Source organism: Rhinolophus sinicus, linkage group LG02 (assembly GCF_036562045.2).
Source record: "Rhinolophus sinicus isolate RSC01 linkage group LG02, ASM3656204v1, whole genome shotgun sequence".
In the NCBI taxonomy this organism is placed as follows: Eukaryota; Metazoa; Chordata; class Mammalia; order Chiroptera; family Rhinolophidae; genus Rhinolophus; species Rhinolophus sinicus.
In genome coordinates, this window is record NC_133752.1 from 4237919 (window position 1) to 4259258 (window position 21340).

The 21340-nt window shown below is 51.1% G+C and overlaps 2 protein-coding genes across 7 annotated transcripts in view; one reads left to right on the forward strand and one right to left on the reverse strand.

The window, feature by feature from the left end:
- EVC (EvC ciliary complex subunit 1) overlaps window positions 1-6666 on the reverse strand; it is a 45422-nt gene extending 38756 nt beyond the window's left edge. Inside the window, exons 1-2 of one of the 3 annotated variants that reach the window (XM_074321115.1) lie at window positions 6282-6666; window positions 3464-3589 (exon numbers count right to left, since the gene is read on the reverse strand). In XM_074321115.1, the coding sequence (XP_074177216.1) occupies window positions 3464-3589; window positions 6282-6455 (300 nt within the window). In that variant the 5' untranslated portion in view covers window positions 6456-6666. The remainder of the gene's footprint in view (window positions 1-3463; window positions 3590-6281) is intronic. The other 2 variants (XM_074321116.1, XM_074321121.1) reach the window with 2 other exon arrangements.
- A 2775-nt stretch (window positions 6667-9441) lies between these two features.
- Window positions 9442-21340, forward strand: part of EVC2 (EvC ciliary complex subunit 2) — a 96386-nt gene continuing 84487 nt past the window's right edge. For 2 of the 4 annotated variants that reach the window (XM_019718017.2, XM_019718018.2), the window contains exons 1-5: window positions 9443-9745; window positions 11746-11814; window positions 13689-13875; window positions 18698-18807; window positions 19287-19340. In XM_019718017.2, the coding sequence (XP_019573576.2) occupies window positions 9545-9745; window positions 11746-11814; window positions 13689-13875; window positions 18698-18807; window positions 19287-19340 (621 nt within the window). In that variant the 5' untranslated portion in view covers window positions 9443-9544. Of the gene's footprint in view, window positions 9746-9797; window positions 10189-11745; window positions 11815-13688; window positions 13876-18697; window positions 18808-19286; window positions 19341-21340 lie in introns of those variants that run through there. The other 2 variants (XM_074321171.1, XM_074321175.1) reach the window with 2 other exon arrangements.

Sequence of the window (21340 nt, forward strand, 5' to 3'; positions counted from 1 at the left end):
CAGCTTTTCCATCCCATCCACCTGCAGATGGCAATCCCCTGGAGGGCAGGCCCCAACAACAGTCATGGCCTTTGTTGGGGATGAAGCACCCAGCTGCACTAGGCATGCGGGCTCAGGCCGTGAGCAGCTTCTGCTCCCTGAACAGCACCTGCTGTGTAGAGTCTTTTTTTTTTTTAACCATGATTCTGAAGTTCAGAGGTCCTCCCAATTCTGATCATCTCCCTAACCGTAGCAATACAATTATTCAGCAAATTGGTTGTCGTGCAAATTTCAATGGAAAACTTTTTCAGCTGAAGATGCAATTATTCAAAAAATTAGTTAAAGCAGGAAAAGAGGGCCATTTCATGCACCAACATCGCAGTGTTCTTTTCAGCAAATGCACAAATGTGTCCATAAAGTAGCCATTCATCTCTCTCCTGCAATGCAGGAGATGAACCGAGGCTGGGGAGTAGCACGCCCCAGAACCTTCTGGAATTTTCTGTTTGTTTTTGGCTGAGGTGAGCTCTTTATCAAAACAGAGGTCATACAAGAAGTGGCACGAACCACAGACGCCTTGGTTTCTGTGCCTTGTGCCTTAGAGAACATGGGAGTTATAGCTCAACTCACTGACAAATCAGTCCTGTCCACATTCTTTGACAAGCTCAGTCTGCGCAAGGCAGGGGCATCGGGGCAAACCAGTCGCCAGAACGGGCAGATCTTTAACTGAACTCTTGGCAATTATTAGCTTGAAAATGGGCATCGGCTAGGCATAGCTAAATAGTTAACAGGGAAAACATTAGTAGGTAGAAAAAAACGAGTTAGCCTCGTGGGGAGGCAGAAAGACTTGGCTCCCTGCAAACATTGATTAAGCATTTATTCTGTGGCAGGAATGTTCACAGAGTTAACTCATAAAGGACCCCAGGGAGCCAGCCTCATTCATTACTGTCGTTGTAAAGCTGAAAAACCTGAGGCTCAGAGAGGTTGTGTTTCATGCCCAACATTGCACAGCAAACAGGTGGCAGAGCTGGGACTGGGCTCCAGGACCCTGGATGCCAAAGCCAGTGCTCTGGTGTTGCTGTCATCACATCTAAAGCCTCCCTCTGTGTGAGTGGGGTTGGTTTTTCTAATAGCTTTACTGCAATATAATGCACGTGTTATGCAATTTAACCATGTAAAGTGTACAACTTAATAATTTTCAGTATATTCACAAATATGTGCAACCTTCACCAGTCAATTTTAGAACATTTTCATCATATCAAAGAGAAACCTTGTAGCTATCACCTCCATCCCCCCGATTCCCTGCCCCTACCCTTTGTAAGCAGTCACCAATCTACTTTCTGTCTCTGTAAATTCTGTCCCTCCTGGACATTTCATGTGAATGGAATCTTATAATATGTGGTCATTTGTGACTGGCTTCTTTCAGTTAGCACAGTATTTTCTAGGTTCTTTCATGGGTCAGGACCTCATTCCTTTTTATGGCCGAGTAGCATTCCATTATGTGGACAGAGCACATTTTGTCTGTTCCCTCGTCAGTTGATGGATATGTGGGTTCCCAAGTTTTGGCTACTGTGAATAGGGCTGTGTGAACATTTGTGCACAAGTTTTTGCATGGACATGTTTTCATTTCTGTGAGCAGGGTTTTACTAATATGGAGTAAGGGGGGCAGAGGGGTAAAGAGAGATGGATGAGGGAAAGAGAAAGTGAGACAGGGAGATATCACACACCTACACTGCCACACAGACACACGGGCCCACAGAGATGCATGTGGAGACAGACACTCAAAGAGAGATGGACATACACAGAGATGCACTGATACACACAGACAGACACACATGGAGAGACAAGCACCTAGAAGCAGAGAGGCAGGGAGGATAAGCCAGAGACACACAGCACATCCGAGGAAATGCCAGCTCATGTCCGGCCAATCACTGCTCCTGGAACAGCCAGGAACTCTCTCTCCATGTCCAGTTCCTGTGTCAGCCCGGGGGACAGGGTCGGGGGAGGCAGCTAATCCTTCCAAGGGGTTCTGCCCAGCACGGGTAAGGGGAGCTCTGTCTCTAGAATTGTTGGGAAGTCACAGGGGGAAGTCAGCTTAACTAGAAACGTCCCCTCTTGATTTAAAATTTTTTGGTGAAATTTGCTTTATAACACCCAGCACACTTCCTTTGCATGGTAAGTGGAGGCTGCTGAACTTGATTTTGAGTGGCAGAGGCTGTGAGCTGTGGTGGACGCAGCCCTCCCCGGGCAGGGGCCCAACAGACCCAGGCACAAGTCTCAGCTATGTGACTGGCTTGAGTCAGTGAGTTATCACCCTGAGCCTCAGTTTCCTCATTTGGGAAATGGGGACATAAATAAGGTCACTGCATGGGACTGCTGAGAGAATTCATGAGTGTTCACAGCACTCAAAATGATATATATGAAAATGTCCAGCACTCAGTAAGTACTGAGAAAGAAACTTAGTTCAATCTCCCTTCCTTTTCCAGGGTCTCTCCCCCTGCCCCCACCACCTACCGTATTTCCCCCAAAATAAGACCGGGTCTTATATTAATTTTTGCTCCAAAAGACGCATTAGGGCTTATTTTATATTACGAGCATCCTGAAAAAAATCATGCTAGTGCTTATTTTCCAGTAAGTTCTTATTTTCGGGGAAACATGGCACCTAAATATCTACATTTACGTTTGAGCAATTGAGGTCGAATACCTGGAGTCTGTGGTACTGTCTGGGATAAGGAAGTGACTAGAAATACCACTTTTGGAGGAAATGCTCTCTCCATCCATGGAAGCCATGTCCCACGGACAGGCTCTGGCTGGACAGAGGGCCCAGGGAGGAAGGTACCGGAAGAATCCATCTTTTATCATCTCTGTCAGAGGCCCAGGACTCCCTCTCCTAGATATTTACTCAGTATTTACTTAAAAGAAATAAAATGAAATGAAAACAAATGGACAAACTTGTACACAAACATTCACAGAAGCCTTATTCAGAAGAGCCGACCCCTGGAAACCACCCACGCTGCCCACATCCACACAATGGACCAAGCAATGGACGGGATGAGCTACTGACACGTGCAATGACATGGGTAAATGTCAAAAGCAAGTCGTTGAGGGAATGCAGGCACAAGAAAGCACATGACTTCATTTATGGAAAATTCTAGAACAGCAAAACCAGTCACGGTGCTGGAAATCAGCCATCGCTGCCGCTGGGAGGGGCTTGGCGGGAGGAAACCAGAAAGGAACACTGAGAACTTTCTGGGGTGATGGACCTTTCCTGACTGGGGCATCGTCATAAGGGTATACACACCTGTCATTCATCAAACTGTAAATTTAAAAACTTTGCATTTGATTATATGGAAATTATATCGCAAAACAGAAGCCTATTGAGACATAGCTGTCAGAAGCTCATCTGGATGACATTTGTGCTGCCATGGTGTGGGTCCCAGGACACCCAACATGCCCCTCGGCAAATAAACCCAAACATCCAGCTTACATCCAGAACCTCCTCATTCTTCGAAGTCTGTGCTTCTCTCTTCCTCCTCCTGGGTGGGGAGCCGCTTTCTGAGGGGGTCTGTACATTAGACTCCAAATTCTTGAGCAGACTTTGAACGTCGTCTTTCTAAAATCCAAAAATGAGGGGGACGCATTGAAGTCAGCCAGCCCAGCACTCCTGGGACTGTAGCCATCAGCTCCCCACCCATCACTTCTGCTCACGTCTGTGCTTCTGTCGGGCCCTTTGTGTGCCCTGCCCCGCCTCCCACTCCCACCTGGGCTCGGCTACACATCCTTTCAGACTATCCAGGGGCCACCCCCTGGATGTCCCCCAATGCCCCATCTCAGTGTGTCCTGGGGACCTGGAGGCAGTACTTGGGTCAAAGCTCATTCCATTGTTATCCTGGGTCAGTTCCTCCCTCCCCCCCTTGCCGTGAGCTCCTTGGGGGTAACAGCTTAACTCTCAGGAAGCGGCACATAAACATTAATTTTGCCAGTATTTCCAATAACATCATTGGATGGTTTTTCAGACAATATTTTAGGTTACCTTAAAATACAGAATGATTCTACTGTAAACTACAGGTGACCCTCATGATTTGTGGATCCTGCATTTGCAAATTCGCCTATTTGCTAATATGTTCCTGTAACCCCAAAATCAACACCCGGAGCACTTTTGTGGTCATTTCTGGGCACGTGCCGATGGTGAAAATGAATTGCCCGATGTGCAATTTCCAGCTGAGAATGAACGAGGGGACTCTGCCTTCTTGTCTGAGCTCCCGTACCGCAAACAAGGGTCTTTTCCGTGTTCTATTTAGTGCCGTTCTGTTTTGCATTTTTGTGCTTTTGTGGGTGATTTTGCTGTTTAAATGACCTCCAAGTGTAGTGCCGTAGGGCTGTCTGGGGCACCTAACCACAGGGAAGCTGTGATTTGCCTCACGGAGAAAACGCCTGTGCAAGATAAGCTTCCTTCAGGCGTGAGTTCAATGTCAATGAATCAATAATACATATTAAATAAGATATCTTTAAACAGAAACACACATAAAACAAAGCTATGTGTGGATCGGTTAATAAAAATGCTGTGACCAGAGTCTTGCAGTAACCTAACCCTGTATTTCCCTTAGGGGCAATGATTCAGTCGTTGTTAATTATGCGTTTGCAGTGTACATAATTAGCAACTGTATTTAAAGTCCTACTATGCCAGAGACACTTAGCAAGCCCCTGTTTGACCACTGGCTGCACATGGATATAATCTTTGAACTGAAGAAGTATCACCAGGTTGTCACTGAGTTAGTCAGCAGCTCTTACGGAGCATCTTAAGTGTCAAGCCTTATTCTAGTCACTGCAGATACAGTAATGGATAAAATAAAGAAAGCCCCTGCCTTCATGGAGCTTACATTCCAGTGACAGAAGAGGGACGTAAACAAAGAAATATATAGTATGTCAGAGGTGACAAGTGCTATGAGGGGGGGCATGGAGATCAATGGGAGGGGATGCTCTCCTGGACAAATGGCATTTAAGAAGAAACGTGAAGGAAGCGAGAGAGCAAGCCATTCAGATATCTCACGGACAAGCTTTCCAGGGAGAGACCACAGCCAGTGCAAAGGCCCTGAGGCAGGAACATGCTGAGCATGGCCGGGGAAGCCTGTGCAGCCGGAGCAGCCTGGATGGGGTAGAGAGGGGTAGATGATAAAGCCAGAGATTTGGGGGTTGTTTATTCAGCACTCATAGCTGCCCAGCACAAGGGTTCTGTAGGGAAGGCACCAGTCAGTAAAGATTCCAGGAGAAAAACCTCAGCCATCCTGCAGGTGAGCATCCCTTTTTTGTTTTTTGGTTTATTTTTGGCTCCCCAGTTAAAACTGGCCTAGAGGCCAAAGTCACCAGTCCCTTGATTACAGACTCGAACATGAAAGACAAACCCCAAAAGAAACAAATGGGGAAAACAAGCGGGAAACAGACACTGCATGAGGAAACTAAAACTTAAAACAGTTATAAAATCTTCAGAGAGATAAAATATTACACTCACAAAATAAGACCAGGATAGTATAAATCTAGAACATTCTGAGGACCAGGATAGTATAAATCTAGAACAGTCAGCACTCAGTAAGTGCTAGTTCCCCATCACAGGCCCCCCAAAGCTGTGTTATAATCAAGTGTTTACTTGTAATCTGTGTCTCTTTCTCACTGATGTGCCATCTAAGCCCCTAGGCCAGGGGCTCATGGTACAAGGTTCCTAGCAAACTTTTACTGTAGGGAGGGAGGGAAGAAGGAATCCCAATGCTGCAGCAGGGACTTAGGAGAGGCTAGCTACGTGTTTCCCTGAAAATAAGACCGGCTCTTACATTCATTTTTGCTCCAAACGACGCGTTAGGGCTTATGTTCAGGGGATGTCATCCTGAAAATATCATGCTAGGGCTTTATTTTCCGGTTAGGTCTTATTTTCGGGGAAACACGGTAGGTAATCCACAGGAGAAGGCGGAATGGACATCCAGGGGTGGGGGTCCTCCAGCTTCCAGTCCAAACCTGGGTGCTACAGATGACAAGAGTGAGGCCTGCAGGGCTTTGGCGGCTGTTTATATCACACAGCGGATCGCATGGAACAGGCACTTCCGGGGGGCCCAGGACGCCGCCTCCCTCTGAAATCGCTGTCTCCAACCCTCTGCTGGAGCAGGAGGGGAGCCCGGGGCAGGGCCGGTTGCGCGCCAAGCGAAGCTTGTGATCACTGCAGGGCGCTCAGAGCCCGGGCTCGCAGCCCGACCCCGGGGCTGAGGAGCACCGCGCCCCGTGCGCCCCACACCCCGGCTGCCCGCTCGCTGACCCACCTGGTGTCGCGGCCGCGGGCGGGCGGCGCGGCAGCCGAGCCAGAGGCCGAGGCCTAAGCCTAGCGCGGCGCCCAGCAGTACGGCGGGGGCCAGGAGCGCGGGCGCGGGCCGCACAGCTTCCCGGCCCAGCAGCAGCCGCGCGTCGCTCCCGCAGGCCGCCCCGCCGTGGGCCATCGGGGGCTCTCAGGCCGCGGCCGGGCCGCATCCCGCCCGCCGCCGCACACCACCTAAGCCCGCCGCCCGATGCCCCGTGTCCGCCAGGTCGGCGACGCCGGACTCGGAGCTCCGACGGGCCAGGGGCGCGGCGCGTCCGCAGACTTTTCAGCCTGTGCAGCCGCCTTCCTCCTGCTCCTCTCCCGACTCCCTGGGCTGCTGGAGCAGGAAGGAGGAGCCTGGATCGTCAGCCCCAAACTTTGAGTCGCCCCCGCCCCCAGCCCTGCCTTTGCACTGAGCATGCCCCGCGAGAGGCCCGTTTCTCTGCGAGAACGACCTTCTGGAGGCGTTTGGTTTACTCGAGGCCTCTGGACTTACAGCAGAGATGGGGCCCCCCAGCCGCATAGATGAGTCTTGCTTGGTTAAGGTTATATGGGACGCTTACGATACTGTAAAAATGTAGTCTGATGACGTCAGTCACTTTCCCAACAACCCTTTGAGATGGGTCCTATTATCCACCATCCTTGGGCTGTGGAAGCTCAGTCATAGCTTACGTGACTCAGTGGATCACCGGGGATGACATTTGTACCTCAGCTCTTGCCTTCTTGAAGGAAAGAATTCAGTCAAGAGACAGAGTTTGTGCAGCATAGGACAACAAGAAGTTTATTATTATAGTAACAGCGAGTCAACTCGGAGACACGCAGCAGGCCGACCCAACAGAGAGAAGCAGCCTCTCCTTACATTGTGTGAAGGTTTTTATCTCTATGGGTAGCACTGTCTCCCCTCCTTCCTCTCAGTTATCTTTCTCTGTCAGCTGGTGTCCCGTCCTCCCCTCTGGTTCTCAAGGTTGTTTCTTAGAGCGTAAGTGTGAACTTGTGAATTTCCCACGATTTATTTGAGAAGCTCATTAAAAATGGTTCTGAACAGCAGGATGTATATTCTGGTAAGCAGGATGGTTTCCCTCCCTCTCCAGCATTTTTCTTCTTCTAATCATGTATCTTGTTCTCAATATCCTGCTGAGCAAACAAGTTGCGTGTGCTCCAAGTGAGAGCAACTGCAAGGGGCGTCCTCTCGGGCTAGTTCCCTCCTTCCCCTCATGTCTACCTTCCTACCTCCCCTATCAGAGGTCTGAGTCCAGCCTTGCTCCTAAACCCTACCCATTGGCCATCCTTGGGTGGCACAGTCCCCCGCTGCCTCTGGACTTGTTCCTTAAGACTCTTGTCTTAATGCTGTTTCCTTCCACACTCAATACTCGCCTCTAAGGCCGTGTGTGGAGAGATTGTTACACCCAGCCGCCACTAGGAAGCAGACACTGTGTGGTCCTTCGTATGCTCAGCATTTGCAAAGACTCTGCTGATGAACCAGCATCAGGCCAGCGGGGAAGAAGACAAGGAGCAGGCAGCGAGGATGTGGGGGCCGCGTGGGGACGTAAGCAACCAGATGACTTCAGCATCTTTCTTCAAACAAACATTTACTGAGCAACTAGATGCTAACTCTTGTTCTGGGTACTGGGGTACAGCAGTGGACACCCACAGTACACACACACACGCCTACCCTTTAGAGCTTAATTCCCTGTGAGGGCTGGGGCAGGGGTATGCAGGGATCTGCTTCAACCGAGAAGACCTCTGTGTCCTTACCCTCGACGTGGCTCAGGTTCTAGTGTTTTCATCATTTCCTCATCAACTCTTCCAGGTGGGCAAGATGGGAATTAGTATTATCCAGGTTTCGTTTTATAGATGAAGATACTGACAGATGGAGAGGAGAAGAGGCTGGTTCAAGGTGCTGCAAGGAGGAAATGGGACAGATACAGTAACACCTTTGTCCATCTGGCTTCAGGGCTCACACTCTCTACTATGCAATGCTTCCTAAATGTTTCCTTACAAGCATCTCCAAGGCTCCTGGGAAAGCCTATGGGGGCAATAGCCTGAAGTTCTTGCTTTATGCTGGCTGTTTGATTACTCAAGCTTTAGCTTAAAAAATGCAGCGTTCTTTCCATTTTACTTAATTATACAGTTGTGTGAATATTAAAATCATCCTTTAAATTGCTCATCGTCAAATCGAATCTATGCCCCAGGAATATACTAGCATTTAGCCTTTGGCCTGCTGCCAGGTACCCCCACAGGCGGCCTACCGGTGTAGGAAGCTTAACTAATAAAGTCTCAGATTCTCAAACCCCATCACCTGGCCCACGTCAAGTCAGTGAAGGCCTGTCCGTGGAGGGGTGAGGGAGAAGGGGCTGACAGGTGCCAGGCTTCCTGGCCTAAGGCTGCAGACAGCATGGCAGGCTGCCTTGCAGGGAGGCTACAGGAGGGGAGTTCTCTCCCCAAAGAACAGGTGGGGGCTGCGCCTGAGGGAAGCAGAGAGAGTGACCTACCAGTCCCTCTTCCTGTCTCTATCTCCCTCTCCTCCTTCCTCCAATGGCAAGGCACAGCCCTGCCTGCCCCCATGGAGAGTTCAGGGAGTTTGCTCAGCTGCTGCCTCCTGGCTCCAGACACCAACTCCCCTCTCTGGTTCCCCAGAGATGTCCTAGAGTGGCTAACAGCCGCCCGTGGGAGTGTCGCGGGATGTCTGGGCAGGGCCAGGGGCTAATCCATAGCAAGGGCTCAGGCAGTGGGTGCCCAATCCCGCTGAACTGAACCCAACAGGAAATGAGAGTCGCTTTCCCCCCTGCTCCTGAGCTGCCAGTCTCTCTCCCAGACCCCCTCTGTGCTGCCCGGAACCCTCTGGGTTCTCCAGGACATAAGGCCCTGCCTAGCCAAGCGCCTCTCAATTCTTCAACAGGAGGTTAGTGGGCCTGGGGCAGACTCTGGGTTCAGCCCGGTGTGTGTCAAGGAAGGCTTCCTGGAGAAGGTGGGCTGAGCTGAGGCTTAGAGAACAAAGTAGGCCTTAGTGGGGTGCTCGGAGTCAGACCCGCTCGCCGCCTCCCACGCCCGTCCTCATCCTCCGCCGCGTCCCAGCCCGCCAAATCCCAGATGCCGGGGTTTGTGCCAGGAAAACTTTCCGCGGCGGCTCGCACTGAGCATGCTCGGCGGCGGGGCGGGCCTGGGGTCCGGAAGCTGCCACAACTCCACCGCGCCGGCGACTTTGGGGTCGCCCGTCCGGGGCGGGCGATGGGCTGGGCGGGCTGCCCCGGGCGCGCCACGTGGGTGCTGGCCGGGGGCCTTTTGGCTGCCGCCCTGGCGTTGCCCGCTGGGCCCGGGGGCCGAGGCTGGCTCCACGCGGGCCCGGGTCCCCTGCAGCGTCCCCTCGGCGCGCAGGCTCCTCCGGATTCCCCCGCGGCCCCCGGGGCGGGACCCGAGCGGACCGCACAGGTGAGGAGGGCTCGCCCCCAGTCTCAGGTGTGACTGGGACGCTTGGCTGCGTCTCCACCCGCGGCGGGGGGTCCCTTGGAGTTGGGGAGATTATCCGAAAGGCAGGGCAGGATCCGAGGATGACGCCGCGCCGTGTTCTTTAGTGGATCCCACTTAAGTCTGAAAACTCCCAGGAAAGGGTAAGGCAGGCGTGACGTGGCCGCCGGCTCCGAGTTTGTCTGCGGCAGGATGGAATCGGCTCTGCAGCCCGAGAGCTCTGTGACCGAGGGCAAGTCGCTTCACTTCTTGGGCCAGTCTCCTGCTCTGTAACCACTGCAGCGTCTACCCCAGAGAGTGATGTGAGAGTGAGATGGGTTCAGGTACGCAGAGCGTCTTACAGAGGCGAGCGCTCCGCGAGAGAGTAGCGGTTGTTTAAAGAACACTTTGGATTACTGGCTGGAGTTGTAAGTGACTGCACTCTGTTGGCTGATGCATTTAGCCACTTCCCACTTCACCCCCTCGCCCCCAACCCCCTGTGGTCCCAAGCTGGGGAAGGCACAGAGCCCTGACTGTCACCCTAGATTTCCCTACCCCTTCCTCCCAAATGGTCACCAGTCCTACTGCCTTTTCTTCCTGATCAGCTCAGCTCTCTCTCCCTCCCACCCCTGGCAGCCCCCACCTCTAGATCAGTCCCCACCTCTTCCCCTCTGGCCTTAGGTGACTTTCCTCTGGGTCTGCCCCAGCCCCCTGACTTGTGCTTTCTCCCATCCATTTCCCCAGACCACCAGGTGATCGCCCCAAGATATGCATCTGACCACTTCCCTCCCCTGCTTACACCCTCTTCCACCCTGACCCCTGGGGCAAACCCAGGCCTCTGTTCCCAGGAATGTGTGTTCAGTGGTCTGGCCCATTGCAACCTTGGGGTCCTCCCAGCCCACCCCCAGGGCCCTGCTCCCCTGGCCCTGTTGCGTTCTGTACCTGCAGGCCCCAGGGCGCCTTGCTACAGATTTGAAGCTCTCTAAAACGAGGTTCTGTCCACTTTCTATTGTGAGTGGTAGTTCTTAGGTTTTCACTAGAGAAGACAAAACAATAATACTGTGTTTTGTAAAATGAGCTTTTAAAAATTACCATGACAGAACATTTTCTGAAGGTCCTTTCATTGGCCCCTGCCACCTGAGGTTGGAAGTATCTGGCCCTTTTTACAGATGAGAAAACTGAGGCCAAGGGAGCCATGTTCCCCAGGCCTGCTCTCTGCTCTTGCCCTGGTCCTCATGTTCAGAGCCCACTCACCTGGCCACGCCTGCTTTGCATATGCTCTTCCTTCTGGGAAGCCCATGCCGGAACATTCTGGTGGACTTTTGCCTCTTTGGAGAGCAGTGACATTGAGGGTAGGCCATCCCTGCAGAGACATAGGGGCAGTACCCGTGGGAAGGGCCTGAGGTCATCAAGACCCCCATTCTAGGCCCCTGGGACTAGGGTGAGCCGCGGGCACCTCCCTGTCCAGTGCCGCTGTGCCCTTGCATGAACCTGAGGATGAGCACCTATGTCTAGGGCTGTAGGTGCCCGAGTGCCTCTGCTGGGTCCCCACCCTGCCCAGGCCCAGCCCAGCTGTCCATGGGGCCCCCTTCCCTTCATCACTCTGGGCGTGTCTCCGACAGCCCTTCCACCAGCTGCACAGAAAAGAGCTAGGGCCTTGGGTTCTGGGTTCTCCCCACAGCCACTGCCTGTCTGTGGGGCTGGGTTTGCTGTGTCCCTGTGACAATGGGTGTCGTTTACACGCACCCCCAGACCAGGAAACGTGCTCCCATGTGACCACACATTCACATTCTTCTTTCCTCAGAGGTTTTCAGTTTTAATCCTTTTATACTCCTTAAAAAAATCTTCAGGATTACTTAAGGCAATTACTAGACTAGCAGAAGTAATCTCTCTACCCTCCCTTTTAAAAGTTCATCTTTTACACTTATTAAATATGCATAGTATAAACTTTTTTGTTTTATGATAATTTCTATATTTTATTGTAGTATGGAGACATTTCAAGAGATGGTCAAGGAACTTCTGGGAATGGAGTAATTTTTCAGAAATGTGCAGTGGTAAGTGTTTACAGGTATCTTCTACTTGAAGGGAAAATAATTGGATTTTGCCCAAATCATATACAGAGGGTGCCAAAAAAATTTATATACATTTTAAGAAAGGAAAACTGTATTAAAATTTTAATACTCAATATATACCGATAACGAAAGATGAATGCAAGTCACGTTTGACTTCTGCAATTACAAGGGGTGATCAAAGTGGTTACCATCAGCGTCCAGACACTTCTGATTACGGCAAACTATTGTTTGAGCAACGGTGACCAAAGTGTACACTTGTGTACATTGTTTGGAACCCCCGGTATTAGTAGGATTATGTATTTAAGAACTGACAAATCACGGGGTTATCTATGCATGTCTGGACACGTGAATGATGAGGGGACCTACAAGGGATTTATGTGTTCTATCACAGCGCCAGGACTAAGATTTTTGGGTAACAAATGAATTATCGTTAGTGATCTAAGCCTCTGTGATCATTTAGAATGGTAAAGAAAGTGTGATATATTTTCTGTCGGATTTTGACATCGATATGGTACTTGACAGTTTTACAAAATATTTAATGTCTTTTAGGTCTTTAATCCTAATCCCATGAGATGGCTTTTCACATTATTCTGGTGGTGGGAATCCCCAAGACCACCTCTGGGTTCAGTGATTTACCAGAAGGAGTAACAGAACTCAGCAAAGCTGTCATGCTCACAGTTACAGTTTATTACAGCAAAAGGATACAGATTCAAGTTAACAAAGGAAAACACGTATAGGACAGAGAGCCGGAGAGATAGCTTCCCACTGTCCTTTCCTGGTGGAATTGCATGGACAATGTTTAATTTTGCCAGCAGTGATGTGTGACGTCGGCGAGGTTCTCTCACTCGAGCCTTGGTGTCCAGGATTTGTATTGAGTGTCAGTCATGTAGGCGTGGGGCACCCATGCAGCTGCCCTCAGTTACTCAGTCTCCAGCCCCGCCAGAGGTCACCCTGACACTGCCTGGCCCCAAAACCCCACCAGGACTCCCATGGTTAGCATAGACTCCCTGGTGTGGCCCAAAGTCACGGGTATATAAAGGCAGTCTTATCAGGCAGGATATTCCAAGGCTGTAGAGGTTAATCTCCCAGGAGCTGGGCCCCGCCCAGTCCTGTCTTTGGAATGTGCAGGGTTTGGACAGCCCAAGTCTGCTGAGTTAACCCTTTACTGCACAACCCTCCTTTTCTTCCGGGCCCTCAGCTATCTTGTTCCCCTTTCTGGGTACAGCAGTGCCACCATGTTCTCCTATGTCCTTCTAGAGATGTTTTCTGCCACATGTGTGTAATTATGAGTGTGTATGTGTGTGCCTGCCCATATATATATAAACATACCTTCCCCTTTTCATGTAGGCAGCAGTGCTCCATCCACACAGTTCTGCAACTTGCTTATTTCGCTTCTATTCTAACAGAGTGAGAAGGAGCCATTGTTTGCTTTTCTTGGTGTCACCGATTGTTACAGTCTCCTCAACCTGACTGTGGTTCTGTGCTTGGATATTTTTCTTTCTAAGTTTCTCTGTAGGAAAGATTTCACTGCATTTCAGAGTCCCAGTTACTTTGAAACTGTCACCAAGCAACAGCTTGGCAAACGTGAGTCAAAACTCTCCTGGGGCCTTTGAAATCAGACCTGATAAATTCTCAGAACCTGTGTGAGACCGTAATGCCCTCCTGTGTCCTCCTGGAGATATTTGCTGCCATGTGCGTGCAATCATGAGTGTGTGTGCACACAGGCGTGTCCACCGACACACACACACGTCCACCTTCTCTGCCTGGACACCTAACGTGCACAAGTGGAGCTGGGGCATCATTTTCGGGGGTTGGGATTGTCAGCCACTCTGCCCTCATTTCTGTCCCTGTGCTAGGTGTCCGGGCACAGCGAGTGGCAGACGGCTCAGGTGCGTCTGCTGGTGAGCAACACCCAGACGCCCCTGGCCACCAACCTCTCTTATCTGCTCTTGCTGGACAACATTACTGGCCTCGCCGTCAGGGACTCGGCAGGAAACAAGACGTCGGCAGGATTCCAGGCTTTCAGGAAGACGTTTCTGCAAGGTGACAGCAGAGGGTGCTAAGTCGGGGATGGGATGTGGGGAATGCACTCCCGGAGCGGGTGACGGGTGGCAGGTGTGCTCTTAAACATGGTACATGTGTTGGCACAGGTCATCGTCACGATGGATTTACAATCAGGGCACCAGAGGAGGGGACCGCCTGCCAATACCTGCAGCTGAAAAGCTGGATTTGTTACTTAAGTCAGAGACATGTAGGAGTTGGGGAAAGAGTTGGTTAAAAATTAGATGGATTCCAATTTTGTTATGAAAAATTTCAAACATAGATGAAGATAGAGTTAAAGGTAGTGTGTCTGTGTGTCTGTCACCCACATGACCAAAAGTGCCATCATCCCTCAGGAAAACGCAGCGCTTGTTTTGGGGTGTTGCTGGATAGAGGTGGGCGTGGTGTGACATCAGTCCCAGAAGCCCGTCGGTGACATGTTCGGGCGTGGTCACTAGAGTGCTTCCGCCCCTGATTGGCTGTCTTTCCAAGTGTGGCGCCGTCACTGGTTGGCTTTCAGAGGCGTGTTTCCTGAGGCGAGTTGTCACTGGTTAATTAAGCAGATTTAAGTCAATTTTGGATGCAGTTGTTACTCTGACTTCAGAATTGTCCATTTGCCTAAGAGGGTGTGACTTCTTTCATTCTGAGTCTCTCCTCTATAGATGAAGGTGCTGGGGATGTGTGCCCAAGGCTGTAGGGCTGGCCTAAAGGCTGAGATTCAGACTCAGTCTGTCTGGCTCCCTCATCCACCCCGGTAACCATCCCTCTACAGTGCCTCTCACAGGCCGAGAACTCTTACTGACCTCTCCATTTCATACCTAGGGCCCACAGTGCGCATCGACCATGTCACTCACTCCCCCCGAGGCCTCAGAATCCTTCGTAACACTGCACTATTGACAGAAACCACCAGTGGAGTTGGCCCACGAGTAGTGCCCTCTTTGCTGGCTCGGGTTTAAGCGATGCCATAAAAGCTGTTATACGTCCCAGCTAAGTTGTCATCAAAGCCTTCCCTCAACGAAGTAAGAGCAAACACCCCAATTCTTAAGCGAGTGTTCAGAGAACGGAGCATGTGGCCGTGAGCAGAGCACAGATCCGGGTCAGGTGGACCTGGGTTTGACCTGGAGCTTGGCTGCTTAGGAGCTGTGTGGCCTCTGGAAATTTCTGGATTTCTCTGTGCTTCAGATGTCACGTGTGTATAACAGTGGCCCATACAGTCATTGGAGGGGTTGAATGAGGTATGTGACCTGGCCCTCTGCCTGCCCATGGGACAGCACCTCTTTATTCCCCACTCCCCCAGATTCTGGCAACTATTTTTATTCTTGTGACTGTATTACCATCATTTGTGCCCAGGCCTTACGTCTGCCTACGCGTCTGCGTTGTGTTTATTGGTGAACTCATCACCACGCCGAGGGATATGTCATTGACTTTCCCTTGTGGGAAACTTAGTGGGCAGGTAATACTTTTTACCAAAGAATAAGTACATAACTGTAAAATCAGATTGTTCCTGGGAATGATGCTGTACCTTCTTGAAGAAAAGAATTCAGTCAAGACACAGTTTGTGCAGCATAGGACAGCAAGAAGTTTATTATTATAGTAACAGCGAGTCCACTCCGAGACGTGGAGCCAGCTGACCCAACAGAGGGAAGCGGCCTCTCCTTACATTGTGTGAGGGTTTTTATCTCTATGGGTAGCACTGTCTCCCCTCCTCCCTCTCTGTTCTCTCTCTCTCTCTGCTGAGGTGTCCCGTCCTCCCCTCTGGTTCTCAAGGTTGTTTCTCAGAGCGTAAGTGTGAACCTGTCAATTTCCCATGATTTATTTGAGAAGCTCATTACAAGTGGTCCTGAACAGCAGGATGTATATTGTAAGCAGGATGGTTTCCCTCCCTCTCCAGCATTTTCCCTTCTTCTACGGTAGTGACATATCTTGTTCTCAGTATCTTGCTGAGCAAGCAGGGTGTTTGTGCTCCAAGTAAGAGCAGCTGCCAGGGCCCTCTTAACCGGGGCTAGTTCCCTTCTTCTGCTCACTTCTACCTTCCTACCTCCCCTATCAAAACGACCAATCAGACCCCAGCCCATTGACATCTGCCGGCGTCATCATCATCACCATCTTCTTTATCATCATCATCGTCATCCAGTGCTTTTCTTTTATCAGAGCCGCTGTTGTTTAGAGAAAAGACGACAGGCCTGTCGGTTTGTTCTCCAAACCACTGGGCTTCTCATTGTCAAGATCACTGGGGTGCTGTCTGGTCCTCGGGGAAGGACAGCAGCTATTGGTTAGGACTTGCAACAGCCGTCTCCCCTCACCTCGCCATCCAGTGCCCCCGGGTGTGTCCTTCTCGGACTGCTGGTGGGTAAAATAATTTTTTCCTGCCCTGTAAGGCTTTGGAAATAGTTCAGAGTAGGACATTATTGAAAGAAACTCAAAGGATACTCTGTCCCCAATGCTTGAAAGTCTCTCTGATTCTAATACACATTCAGATCACTCCCAGCCATGCTATTCAACAAGGTACATCAGGGATTTTGCTATGTGATTAAAGGACAATGCCATCCTTTTGCAAATTCTCAGGGAGAAATGAAAATCTCAGGCATCCCCTCAAATTGAAATTGAAATATATTCAAGCCCAAAAGGAATTAAAAGCTGAGACCAAGATTTTTGTCCTTGTAAGTTTGAAGTGAAGGGTCCAAAATTGTTCAATCAAAATTCTCTGAAGCATCCTCCCAATACTTTATTCTGTGCAGACTCCCCCAGGCAGTTGTTGGAGTCTGGCGGGGAGGGTGCAGCGCCTTTGTCTCAAGCTGAATGAATTGAATGTCAAGTTTCTCACATGGCTCACTTTTTAAAAATTCCACAGAGTTAAGGGACACAAGAGTGTCCTATAAAGGAAGTGTGGTGTAGCCACACAGTGGAATATTACTTGGCAACGAAAAGGAACAAAGTTCTGGTCCATGCTCCAACCTAGACGTGCTCCCAAAACGTGTGTCCAATGAAAGAAACCAGACACAAAGGGCACCTGTGGTGTGACTCCATCTCATGAGCTGTCCATAAAGGCGAATTTGTCCCCCAAAGTAGGTTCATGGTTAGGGCTGGGGTGACAATGTGGGTGACTGTCATTGGGCACGAGGCTTTTTTTGTTTGGGTGATGGATGTGTCCCAAAATTCAGGTTGTGGTGATGGTCGCACAACTCGGTAAATATACTAAAATTCCTGGAATTGCACCCTGAAACTAGGTGAATTGAATGGTATGTACGTTTTATCTCGGGCTGTTAAAAATCATCACAATCTCAGCCCCACAACCACCCAATTCAGACAAGAAGCCAGTCTCGGCCCCCGGACCCTCTCTGGCATGTCCCCAAACCCGGCACTCAGCTCTTCCCTGGGTCGTGGCTGAGGCTCAGAGACATCTGCCACCGAGAGGGGGACAGAGACTTCCTTTCAGTTTCAATTTACAAAGTTCCTTGGGTCTCTGCCTGGTTCCTAGAGCCCCCCCCGCCCCCCCCCCCAGGATGTCAGCTCAGTGGGAAGAACTTGCTATTAGTGGTGAAAGTGGGCAGGACCCATTTCCAGCATCAGATGGAAGGCTGCCTGTGCTCACTCTCTCCGCCTCCAGAGATGGGGCCCGGACTTCACTGCCTCCTGCAAAGCTGCCGACCTGCAGTCTTGCCTGTGGTCTTGTCTTTCCACCAGGCCTCCTGAACCTGTTCGTTTGCCTCGGGGTTTGACCGAGTGTGTCCCCTCTCCGGGAGCTGGGCCGCCTTTTCCTGAGAGAGGGTGATTTCAGTCCTGACGTCTTACTAAGGAGAGCTCTGAGCTTGTCCCTTAGATGCAAACAATTTTTGTAATGAAGCAACCGAGGGCCAAGTAGAGAGACCATGAAGTTGGGAACGCTACATGAGCCCCAGGTGACCTTCACTGCCCCCGCCTGGCCCTGGTCTGATGCCACTTGCTGTGCACACAGAACCAGCTGCCTGGAGGTGTCAAAGTGTCAGTTAGTACTGTCTGCCACCAAGGCCCAAAAGTCCTACAAAGACTTTCTTAGTTGTGTGGATGGGATTGCTGAGGAAAAAAAAAACAGATCCAGCCTGGATTCTTTTATTTTTTTTAACATTTTTAAAAAATATTAATTTCAGGTGTACAAAACAATGTAGTAGTTAGACATTTATCATTTATATCCCTCACACAGTGATAACCCCCCTCCCCCATCCACTACCCCTCTGACATCACACACAGCCATTACGTTTCCACTGTCTCTATTCCTAATGCTGTACTCCGCTTCTTGTAACTATATATATATATATATAAAATAGTTGGCATTCATTATTGTTCAGCTCCAGCTTCAGGTGTGCAGTGCAGTGATCAGGCATTTGCACCATCCCTGAGGTGGTCTCCCTAATGACACAAGTGTCCATCTGATACCCTATGTTTATTGCAGCACTACACACAATAGCCAAGACATGGAAACATCCAGCCTGGATTCTAAACAAAACAAACAGGGTCTAGGTTTCCTAAGAATATAAGCTAAGAACATCCCACACTGGGAGACTGAGCACCCAGTCCCGGGCAATGCTGGACGGGGGTGGGGCTGCCAGGTATGACACGCACAGGTGGAAAGGGGGTCCTGGCTCCGTGCACCCACTGACAGCCCCGTCCAAGAGAGAACCGAGGGCGCCCAGTTATTGTCCCCGCTGACAGGGAAGGGAATCCGAGAGGCTCGACGTGGGCTGCGCTGTCAGCCTCCTTTCCATGGTGTGGCTGTATCTGGGGGTGGCGGCGGGTGGCTGCGTGCCAGAGGCCGTCTCGTGACGCTGGTGCCTTCTGTCCTGAGCAGTCGGAGACTCCTTCGTGGTCAGCTACACAGCCTCACTCGAAGCCGGATCTATAGGGAGTGGAGAGATCCTGAGGCTTCCTGCCCAGCTCACCTTTCAGACGCCATCACAGGTACTTCGTAGCTTTGACTTCTGCCTTGTCACTGCTGAGGGAGTCAGCGTTAGAAACACTGGCAATCAAGGCACAGTGTCTGTTCCCTGCCTCCCTCCCTCCCTCGCTCCCTCCTCCCTCCCTCTTTTCCTCTCTCCCTCCTCCCTCCCTCCCTCTCTCCTCCCTCCGTCCTCCCTCCCTTTTTCCCTCCTCCTTCCACCCTCCCTCCCTCCTCTCTCCCTCCCTTCCCTCCGTCTCTTTCCTCCTTTCCTAACTGCTGTTAGATTTCGCACACGCCTTCCAGAGAGAAGGAGTCTTCGCAGTTCCACAGACCTTTCCACCTGAAGGGACTTTAAGACCCCCCGCAAGCGCCGACCTCCCAGCCGTCAAGGACGTAGTGTAGCTCCAGGCACAGTGGGTTGGAAATATACCAAATGTTACCCTGTTTTGTCAGATTCCAAAACCTATTGACCAAAACGTTTCCATGTTTCTTTTTCTAGAACCGAACACAGCTAAAAGCCCTTTTCACCATAACAGCAGAAGAAAAGATAAAGGTAGGAGAAAATATCTGACCTGAACACCCCCTGATGCCCGGAGTGTCTTTTTATGGCTGTGGTATGGGGTCTCTTGTTGTTCTCAGAGCCAGGGGGAGGGGCCTGCCTCTGGCCTTGGCAGCCCAGCCCCTCACCGAGGCTGGGGGCTCTGGGTAGTCTGGGGTCCTTCAGTGTGGCCTGAGGCTGTCTGTTTAGTTTCCCGGATGACCGCTCCATCTGGGCAAGATGGGTCGGTCACTGCCTGGACAGGCTGAGGCCCTGCTCACCCATCTGTGCTTCTGTCCAGCTGCCTTCGTACTCGCCCGGCAGTGTTGGGTGATGGGCCCGCTGGTGCCCTTGTTGTGTCTTGATCTTCCCTGGACACCGCGGTGTGTGGCAGGCCTCCTGCTTCTGTTCACCACGAGTACTTTCCAGTTCTGTTCATCAGTTTGCTCACTCACAGTTCATGCATTCACTCATTCATCAAGTGTTTATTCACACTTCCCATTTCATAAGCACCTACTGGGTGCCAGGCATTCTAAGTAATTGACATATGTGAATCGTGTCACCTTCACTACAATCTTGGCAGACAGATTCTATTTTTAAATCACCCCTATTTCATAGATGGGGACACTGAGGCACACCTAGGTCAAATAATTTGCCCAAGGACAGATGGCTAGTGTGTCAGGGTTACCAGCCGACCCCCACGTTAGAGGATTCACTAGGAGGCCTCACGGAACTCAGCACACAGTCATAGACGTGAATCAACAGAGGGAAGCGGCAGATGGACACAGGTGCAGGCTTCCAGAACCTTCTCCCAGTGAGTCAGCAGGGCCTGCTTCTTCCTCCTGATTTATGACAACACAACCAGGAGAGCTTGTCAGAGACCGAGAACCGGGTTTCTGTTGGGGGCTGGGCACACAGGCCCCCTCTGCCTGGCACGTTCCAGGGTTCCAGGCCCCCAGAAGGCAAGCAGGTGTTTAGCATAAACCACATCATTTGCATAGCAGTGTAAGCTCAGTGAGTGACTCTTGTCAGGGAATGGTGGGCACCCTTCCGACATCCAAGTTCCCAGGTGCCAGCCAAGGCCCAGCAGGCCTCCCAGAGGGCCTCAGGCTCAGCCGTGCTGTGGGAGCACTTTTCTGCACAGTTAGTGAGGGTTCGAACCAGGATTTGGCTCCGGAGCTGTGCTATGGGGCAGTGGGCCACGCTGCCTCCTAGCCCTGAATCCCTACCCAGAGGAGATGGAAACTGAATCATTCTGGTGATAGCAGGCTGATAGTCGTGGGGACGTGAGGCACGTAGGTGCAGACAGCTCTCCCGGCTGGTCTGTGAGCTGCTGGCAGGTCCGGCCTGTCTGATTCACCTTGTGTCACCCTTGGCCTCACTTTGTCGGAGGCTCCCAACAGGTAAATACCCCACGATTGAGCTGGTTGTCATCAATGGCGGTGATTACCTCTGGGTGGAGGAGGTGACTGGTGGCCTCTTGATTGTAATGAAAGTCAGAATATTCACTTAATCAGTATTCATGAGCCTTCCCACAGGCCCAGGCCCGCAGGTCGTGGGGCTGCCTCCAGCCCGTACACTGCCTTCAGCAGAAACAGGGATAGGTGCCCTTCTGGGCTTCAGCCCACAGGTGCAGGCGTGACACGGAGCAGTGGGTTGCAGCCAGGTGACCGCGGGCTGCGGGCCACTTTCCAGGAGGTTACCATCTCATGGGAAGACATGGCCTCCATTTGTGGTGGCCCTGCAGTGTCATGGGGACAGCTGGCTCTCAGATCTGAAGGCCTGGTTTTCAATCCCTGACTCTCCGTGGACTGTATGTAACCCTGTGCCTGTTACTTACCTTCCCAGGCTGCAGTTTCCTAGCTGAGAAATGAGAATTTCGTCGGGGGCTTGTCAGAGTGAATGGGTGGTGCATGAGAAGCAGTGAGTGCAGTGCTGGCGTTTTGGAAGTGTGCAATAGCGTCGTCTGTTGTCATCAGCGTCACTGTTCTGTAGACGTGCAAACAACACCGCTC